This window comes from Gossypium hirsutum, chromosome D07, assembly GCF_007990345.1.
Source record: "Gossypium hirsutum isolate 1008001.06 chromosome D07, Gossypium_hirsutum_v2.1, whole genome shotgun sequence".
Taxonomy (NCBI): Eukaryota; Viridiplantae; Streptophyta; class Magnoliopsida; order Malvales; family Malvaceae; genus Gossypium; species Gossypium hirsutum.
In genome coordinates this window covers 13,142,886-13,152,667 of record NC_053443.1, presented here as the reverse complement: position 1 = coordinate 13,152,667, position 9,782 = coordinate 13,142,886, and the positions used below count along the sequence as shown (strand labels likewise).

Genomic DNA, 9,782 nt, shown 5'->3' with positions numbered 1-9,782 from the left:
TTTAGTTCAAATAATTAATATTGTTAACATTTCGATTAAAATGTTACGTGATTGATTATATATAATTTAAATGCCTTAAGGGTCCTAGACACTAACACATATTTTGAGTTTGTCTTGCCTTTTTTGACATTATAAGACAACGGTCAAATTTCAATTTTGGTCTCTATATTGCTAACTATTTCAATTACAATGTTGACACTATTTTTTTTTATTAAAAACACTATTCCAGCAAAAAAAATTATTTTATTATGATGAGTTCAAATATGTGTTTTTTAAGAAACAAATCCACAAACATTTTTAATGTCATAATTATACATTAATAGTATCAATTTACTTGAGATGTGGTTTAAACTGTCACAATTATATCATTAAAAAAAGTTAAAAATTTATAGACAAAAAAATTTATAGTCACAGTAATGATTAATAATAATGACTACTAGATATGTTGTGACTATTACATTGTTTCCTGACATCAAATTTTAGCATTTTATTAGTGATTAATTAGTAGTGGCTAATGGATTCGGTAACTGTTATACACTTAAAGTGACTATTTACTTGTGATGTAATTTAAATTGTCACAATTACATCATTGCAAAAAGTAAATTTTATAGTGACAAAAAAATTATCGTCACAAAAATGATTAACAGGAGTGACTACTACTAGATATATTGTCTCTATCATATCATTTCTCGGGAAAAAAGAACTTAGCGACAATTTTTAACATTTAAACAGCAATAGATTTGGTAACAATTATACACTTATAGTAATTTAAATTGTCATAACTACTGTCATAATAGTGACAAAATATTAGTAAATCACATTTACTTATTTTATTGGTGTCACCTGCACACAAATACTTAACTATTTGTGGTGAAATTTTTATTGTCACAACTATATTGCCACTAAAAATGTCAATGGTTGTAGTGTATCATACCCTATGATATGGTATAAGAAAACTTTATATATTTGTATAATTAGCATCGATCTTATAATATTTGGGTTCACGATTCAAATAGTTTGTAGCTTAAATTTTAAATGTTTATATAAACTTAATTTGGAGAAAGACTTATATTAAGTTAATACGCAAATCAAGTAAAAAATAATATAAAATTTATAATATATAACATTTATAAATTGTCCAATAACTTTCATAACACTTTTCATAAATAATGTAATTTCTTTGCCAAAATTTTTTAAAGTTATTTTTATAAAAAAAGTTATGATAAAAATTATAACATTTTTTATGAATAAATATATTAATTTTATAATATATAGCATGAACACATAAATAAGAAGTTATGCCCATACTTTTTTGCCATAAATTTTTATAAATAAATATATTATAACACTTTTATAAAATGTAATTTTTGACATTAGAATTTTTTTAGGATTTAAATAATATAATTTTTTGTTATAACTTTATAAAATTCATATATTATTTTTATAATATAATTTTTATCATTTATATAAAAATATTTTTTAAAATTGAATTAAAGACTCCAATTCTCATCTTCCCTTAAAAGTTAAAATATTATACTCAAATCCAATTAGTCACTAGTTCAATATATTCCAATCCACTTAGATTAGACGTTTAAGATAAGGAGAAAGAGTATTGATAATAAATCTTCACAAATTCAGCCATTATCTTGTGATTAATGCAACTTCAATAGAATTAGTTTAATTAGAAGGATGAAACCTGATTTTCACCGTTAATCTCAATTTCTGAAATACAACTCATATCAATTATCGAATAATATTTGATAGATGGAAGCATTCCAAAATAATCTCAATAAATCGGTTTTATTGTTGTTAATAATATTTCATTTTACTTTGCACCACAAAAAAAATTGATAAAATCACATTAAAAATGCCAACTAAAAATAAATACCCACAAATAAAATGGGAATGTGTGCATCAACAAATCTTAAAACATTAGGCATAATGTCGAATTTAGTTCTTATCGTTTATATATTTTATAAGTTAACTTTTATTTTTTTAAAAGTTAAATTTGGCTTTTAATCTTTATAAGAGTCAAATTTAACCGAAAAAAGTCTAAATTAATGTTTTGTTAATGGAAATATTTTGCACGGCAATCTACGTGTACTTTATGCTAATATTTTTGATTTTTTATGAATTTTTTATGATTCTTTTATGATTTTAATTTACTTTTATTTTAAAATTATTTGTTGAAATGACATATAAGATAAATAAAATGCACGTGGGTTGCCATGTAAACTTTATTAAAAATTTAATGTTTTGGCTAGTATTTCTATTAAAGAAAACAACTAGACATTTTTTAAAAAGCTAGTGGCTTAATTTACTAAAAAAAGAATAAAAATCAAATTGATTAAAATATAAATATTGAAGATTAAAATTAACATTATGCCATTTAATACGATAAAAAATATAAATTTATTTTTAAATATATATATATATTACGTTTTTCACGGTGAAAATGTGATGGTGAATAGCAAATGCGAATTAATGGTGTAAGGTGGCCTAATTCTTTGAAATTAGATTCCATGACATTACGTGCAAGCTGTAGATTGAATAGAATAGCAATCGGATTTTTATCAACCAAACCAAAGACCCACCACCACCATCACCACTCACCTTCAGCTGATGCAATACCCTTATCTCCCTTCTTAACTTATACCTTTTCTTTCTCTTCTTTTCTAAATCATTAGACACTGCCATTCGTAGTGGAGCTTGCAGATATATACCATCCATCCAATAACTACAACTTAGCTACGTACAAGCAACAACTATGTACAGAAGCTAATTTGACATTTATGTATACACATATTTAGGAAGATGATACTTCAAATAGATTGAATTTTCTTGTAAAAAAATAATGTATTCATACTAGATATGCATTTGTATTAATTACTCATCCGAATTCCAGTTTTTTTTTTTAAAGAAATCTGTAATTCCACTTTCATATAATCTGAAGATCACTCCAGTAGAAGTGGTAAGTGGTCCATAAAAAACACCCAGTATTTTTTAAATTATTCTAAAATTGATCATTGTACCTACTGTTTGAGTGATGAGTGATGAACAGTGTCTCATAAAGGATATCATTATGCTTAGAGATTCTAAAGAGGTGCCAAAAAAAGGGTTTTAAATAACGTCGTTATTTGATTGTTGTTTAAGCAAATGAAGGTCAAAATTACATGATCGGGCCTTCATATTATTTAGTAATCACTAGCTAATAATCATATCAATTGGCAGCACTAGCAGAGGCATCATCCCCAAAGAATGGGGACCTTTTGTTCCAGACCCAGACAAAAACACGTTTAAGCAGTCGGCAATAAAAACTGCTACTATATATATATATAATATTAAAACCGATTTAGCCAATTGGTTCATAAAGTTGACGAACAAAGCACCATCTATCAATTTAAATATCTTATCGTTTTGCATTTTCCCATTTATAGATATATAAATATTTAATGTCGTTTTCATCAGATGAAATTTAATGTTTTACTAACGGTATAACAAATGGACGAAAATTAATTCAGTTTCTGAAAATATTTTTTTTAAAGAGAAACTAATTACCCAGATAATTAAGCTAAATTCTTTAAAAGAGAATCTTCAACCAGTCTAAGACCAAAACTCTTGTTACGAATCATCTTGACAAGTCTATCTGCAATTCTATTCTCCTCGCAAGAGATATGTTGAATTTTTCAGTGTTTTACTGAATCTAAAAGTTGGTGAATTCTCCTAACAAGAGCCGAATTAGAACCTCCAAAAGATACGTCTTGAATAGCAATAACGACTTCAAGACTGTTAGTTTGAATTAGCAAGTTACCATAGCCCCGTTGTAGAGTAAGTTTCAAACCATCTAGAATGCCCAGAGTTCAACTTCAACAACTGTGCACATGCCCAAGTATCTGCTAAAATCGAAGATTCACTCCCTATTGTGATCACATACAAATCCTCCGACAGTAGCAAACTCGTCCTCAATTCCGACAGAACCATCTGTAGTTAGGTGTACACAATTCTTTGTTGGATCTGGTCTCGTAACAAGGCTTTATGAACCATGCTTAAAAGATTTGGATGCAGAGGTAAACTAGTTTGACCAACTAACATATACATTGATGATATCCTCAGTATTCCATGAGTAGTCCTGAAAAATGTAGAGATTACGATTCTTCCAAATGCGCTAAGAATTATCCCAAAAAGGCACTACCAGTCAACTCCTTTAAGGAAAAAAAAACCATTGGTTAAGAAGGTTCACTATCATCCATTCATAAGAGAATTAGAGTAAAAATTAAAGAGCTTATCTGTAGGGATGAGCTTGTTCCAGATGTCTTTGGCCGTAGGGTAATCTCTAAGGACATGTAAAACATCATCGGCACCAAATCCCCAGACTTTGCAAGCACTATCATTTCCTATTCCTCTCAGCATCATTTCTGTGTTCATTAATAAGCGTTCTTTGAAAACAAGCCACAGAAAGTATCGAACTCGTTGAGGACCTTGAAACTTCCACGGTAACTTCCAAATAGGTTCTTTTAAATTCTAAGTGCCTTCTCGAAGCTTACTATATTGACTTTTAAGAGAGAAAGACCCAGTCAAAGACCCCCCCAAATGATCCTATCTGGTCTAGATAAGGAATGAGGAGGTGGGATTCCCACAATTTTGTTGATGATATCCTCATTAACCCATAGTCTGAAAAAGTCTAAGTTTCATGAACCATCATTTGTAACCAAGTTATTAAGAGGACAATTCAAATCAAGATTAGAGCAAGAGGGAATCTACTTATACAAGGGGCCGATATTGGGGATCCATGGGTCATGTCAACAATTTATACAATTTCTGTCACCTACTGACCAAATTAAATTCTCCCGAATAAGAGGTCATACCTTTGTGAGGGATCTCCAAAAAAATAATAGTAGCACCCATTTCTTAAAGCCTTAGGTAAACTACCTTGAAACCCATACTTCGATCTGAGGACCCTAAGCCAAAGGTAATTAGAGTTGGTCATAATATTGAAACCAACCTTCATTATGAAAGAAGTATTCTGATCCCTTTAATGCCCTAACCCAAGACCTTCATTAGCTTTAGATGGGCACACCGAATCCCATCCAACAAGAGCCATCTTCCTTGCTCTGACAATTTATCGTCATTGATTGCATGAAATAATTTGGAATTGCAAGCAAAATCAACTGAGCCAAAGTCACTCTTCTAGATAGAGAAAGTTGTTTTACATCCCAATCGGACAGTTTACTGCGAACTTTATCCACAACAAACCATAGAGTATTAGTAGTGACCTTCTTATGTAAAAGGGGAATCCCTAGATAAGAACCCAGATTGTGCACTTTTCAGAAACCAAATAATCTACTTATATAATCCCTTACGGCATCTTCAGCCCTATTCGAGAAAAAGATGTTGGTTTTCCGCATATTGATTTTGTGACCCAAAACCTTACAAAAATTGTTGAGGAAACCTTTGATGACTTTGGCTTGATATTCATCGGCTTGCCCAAAAAGAATCAAATCACCTATAAAAAAAGAGACGAGAAAAAGGTGGACCAGTACGAGCCAATCAAATAGGGGACCAACTGTCTGCATCTATGGCTGAGTGAATGCTATGACCTAGCCATTCCATGCACAAGATGAAAAGATACAGGGACAACAGACATCCCTGGCGAACTCCTCTAGCCGGACAAAATTTCTGGGTTGGAACCCCATTCCATAGAACCTGCATGGTAGAAGTAGTAATAGCTGACATAATAGCATTAAGGAGAAATAGAGGAATACCTACAGCCTGAAGAGATGTTTCTATGAAATCCCAGTGGACTCTGTCATATGCCTTTTCTAAGTCAATTTTAATAGCCATCTATCTCCTGTTCTTGTACTTGCTTCCTATGGAATAAATGACTTTTTACGCAAAAATAACATTATTTGTGATGTTTCTGCCAGCTACAAAACTGGCCTGTTTAGGGCCAATTATCTGTAGAAAGACAATTTTAAACCGATTCGCGATGATCTTCATAACTAGCTTGTAGAGAATAGAGCAAAGGCTGATTGAGCGAAAATAAGAGAAAAATTTTGGGCTCTACTGTTTGGGGATGAGCAAAAGAAGCGAATTATTAAGAACAAGATTAATGTTATCCCTAGAGAAAACTTTTCTAACCCAATTACAAGCATAAGCTCCAACATGATCGCACTGGTTTTGATAGAACAAAGCGTGATACCCATCACTGTTTGAAGGCTTTAAAGGAGCCATTTCAAAGAGCGCAGACTTAATTTCCTCATCAGATAACGATTTATTCAAAAAAGAAATATCAAAATCCTTAAGGCGGGAAGGCAGTAGGTGGTAAAACATGCATCGGCCCTGGATGTTCCCTATAGAGATTTCCACAAAAATTAATTGTCTCCGTCTTTAACCTATCCTCATCCAAAATCTATTCCCTTAAATCATTTTTTAAGGTCACAATTCTGTTCTGCTTTCTTCTTTGCAAGGTGCGCCTGTGGAAAAATTTAGTGTTGCTGTTGCGCGGAAGCGTGTGAAAGAGTAAAATTATTGTACTGAAAAATCACACTAAGTTCAATTCCCAGGAAAGAGAGGTGGATCACGAGGATCGCTTACATACCAGATCTTTCCTAGCCAGAATATCACTCTATCGTAATTTAATAGCACAATAAATCACTACAATGACACTTGCAAAATATGCAGAACAAAAATAAAGAACACTAGAATTTTAACGAGGTTCAGCAAATTTTGCCTACGTCCTCGGGCACTACCAAATATATTTCACTCCAAAAATACAAGTGAAAGTTTACAAATAGGGAGAGAGAACAATTGCCTTAAGTAGAGAATGGCAAGTGTGGGATGAAGAAAGTAAGAAATGGTTAGGCCTATTTATAGTTGAGGTTCAAGGATCAACTTGCAATGTCCCTATACAATTAGGGACCAAAATTGCAATTATCCCATGCCAACTTTTAACCCAACTTGCCAACCAATTTTACTTTCTACTTTCGGTGCCCACCCTTTTTGACTTTTCAAACAATGGGTGGGTTCCAATAATCTCCACCTTGAAGATTTGATTAGGATAATCTTATCTTCACACAATTCTTTCTGCCTTTGACAACAATACTTGATAGTGCCTTCTTCAACTGTTAAACTTGCAGGATATTAATCAAGTTCAAACAATGTTCGAACTTGGTTGCTGTTACCACCTTGGTCATCATATCTGCGGGATTATTTGCAGTCTTGATCTTCTGAAGACAAATTTTCCCCTCTTCAATAATTTCCCGCACAAAATGGAATCGTACGTCGATATGTTTTGTACGTGCATGATAGACTTGATTCTTTGCTAAATGAATAGCACTTTGACTATCACAATAAACGTTAATATGCTCCTGAACCAACCCCAAGGTTTTAGCCATACCTTGTAACCAAATAGCCTCCTTTACAGCCTCTGTTACAGCCATGTACTCGGCTTCTGTGGTTGACAATGCAACTGTAGACTGTAGTGTAGACTTCCAACTTATTGGTCCTCCAGCAAGTGTAAACACATAACCGGTGGTTGATCTTCGCTTGTCCAAATCACCGGCATAGTCAGAATCAACGTACCCAATAACACCTTTACCAAGTGTATTATCCTGCTTGAACAGTAATCCAACATCCACGGTCTTCTGAATATACCGTAGAATCCATTTCACAGCTTGCCAATGTCCTTTTCCAGGATTATGCATATACCTGCTCACTATACTAACTGCCTGTGAAATGTCGGGTCTTGTACACACCATTGCATACATCAAGCTACCCACTGTATTAGAATACGGAACTTGCAACATGTATTCTCGTTCTGTATTCGTCGAAGGAGATAGTTGTGCAGAAAGCTTGAAATGAGAAGCCAACGGGGTACTTACAGGTTTGGTCTGCTCGTTCATACCAAACTGCTGTAGTACTTTCTTCAAATACTGCTTCTGAGACAAGCTAACTCTGCCATGAGCTCTATCTCTACATATTTCCATGCCAAGAATCTTCTTAGCTTCACCTAGATCTTTCATCTCAAACTCGAGATTGAGTTGAGTCTTCAATCTCTCAATTTCAACTTTGCTCTTAGATGCTATCAGCATATCATCAACATATAAGAGCAAGTATATGAAAGTTCCTTCTTGTAGCTTCTGAAAATATACGCAATGATCAAATTTACTTCTTGTGTACCTTTGCCCTTTCATGAACTGATCAAATCGCTTGTACCACTGCCTCGGAGATTGTTTCAATCCATAAAGCGACTTTGTCAGTTTGCAAACCCAATTTTCTTTATCAGCAACATTGAATCCATCAGGCTGAGTCATATAGATTTCCTCTTCCAAATCACCGTGTAAAAATGCTGTCTTCACATCAAGCTGAACTAGTTCAAGATCATATTGCGCAACCAAGGCTAGCAAAATCCGAATAGACGAATGCTTCACAACTGGAGAAAACACTTCATTGTAGTCTATTCCTTATTTCTGAGCGTAACCCTTTTCTACCAATCTAGCCTTGTATCGAATTTCATTTTTACCAGGAAATCCTTCCTTCTTTGCATATACCCATTTGCATCCAATTTCCTTCTTTCCCTTGGGCAGTCTCACCAACTCCCAAGTCCTATTTTTATGAAGAGACTGTATTTCTTCATTCATAGCTTGCTTCCACTTTACACCATCAGAGTTACTTATTGCTTCTGTGTAAGTGGAAGGAACATCATCATCTGCAATTGGAAGTGCATAGGCCACCATATCATCAAAGCGAGCAGGCTTACGAATCTCTCTTCTTGGCCTCCTATATGCAATTGAATCTTGTTGCTGTAGAAGTTCTTGGGTCGAAACTTCTTCATCATTTGTTCTTTCAATATTAGCTGGATCATCATTAACCTTTTCAAACTCCACCTGCTGCAAAGTACTACTGGTTTTGTCATCCTTTTGTGAATCCTCGTTCTTCATCATGGTTGATTCATCAAAAGTTACATCTCTACTGAAAACAATCTTCCTTGTATCAGGACACCAGAGACGGTATCCTTTTACATCACCAGTTATACCCATGAATAATGCTTTCTTTGCTCTTGGGTCTAACTTAGATTCTTTTACATGATAATATGCAGTGGAACCAAAAACATGTAAAGAATCATAATCAGTAGCAGGTTTACCAGTCCACATCTCCATAGGAGTTTTTCCATTTATTGCAGCTGATGGCAATCGGTTAATTAGATGGCACGCATATGTAACTGCCTCAGCCCAAAATTCCTTGCCCAATCCAGCATTGGACAACATACATCGAACTTTCTCCAGTATAGTCCGATTCATGCGTTCTGCCACCCCATTCTGCTGTGGTGTATCTCGAACAGTGAAGTGTCGCACAATGCCCTCATCTTGACATACTTGTAGAAATGGATCATTTTTGTACTCAGTACCATTATCTGATCGAAGTCGTTTGACCTTTCGACCTGTCTGAGTCTCCACCATCTTCTTCCACTTCAGAAATGCATCCAAAACTTCATTTTTTCTTTTCATTAGATACACCCATACTTTTCTTGAATAATCATCAAGAAAAGTGACAAAATAGTGCATACCTCCCAAAGAAGCCACTTTGGTAGGTCCCCACACATCACTGTGAACATAGTCCAGAATTCCTTTCGTATTGTGAATTGCTGAACCAAATTTTACCCTCGTCTGCTTGCCCAGAACACAATGTTCACATAATTCCAATTTGCAAGAATTTGCACCTTTCAACAAGCCTTGCTTCGCCAAAGTCTGCAAAGCTTTTTCACCAGCATGTCCCAATCGCCT

The 9,782-nt window shown here is 33.8% G+C and overlaps 1 protein-coding gene across 1 annotated transcript; it reads right to left on the bottom strand.

The window, feature by feature from the left end:
• Positions 1-5,063: 5,063 nt before the first annotated feature.
• Positions 5,064-5,841, bottom strand: LOC121219133 (uncharacterized). Its single transcript, XM_041096811.1, has 3 exons — positions 5,643-5,841; positions 5,450-5,503; positions 5,064-5,296 (listed from the first exon to the last, which is right to left on the bottom strand). Exons 1-3 carry the CDS (start codon positions 5,839-5,841, stop codon positions 5,064-5,066), a joined length of 486 nt encoding a protein of 161 aa, XP_040952745.1.
• Positions 5,842-9,782: the final 3,941 nt, after the last annotated feature.

Coding starts and splice junctions, on each gene's coding strand:
- LOC121219133 (XM_041096811.1), bottom strand. CDS start 5,841: ATGGCTATTAAAATTGACTTAGAAAAGGCATATGACAGAGTCCACTGG. Junction 5,504..5,642: donor TAGAGGAGTTCGCCAGGGAT/GTCTGTTGTCCC, acceptor CTTTTTTTATAG/GTGATTTGATTCTTTTTGGG. Junction 5,297..5,449: donor TCAAGCCAAAGTCATCAAAG/GTTTCCTCAACA, acceptor GTTCTTATCTAG/GGATTCCCCTTTTACATAAG.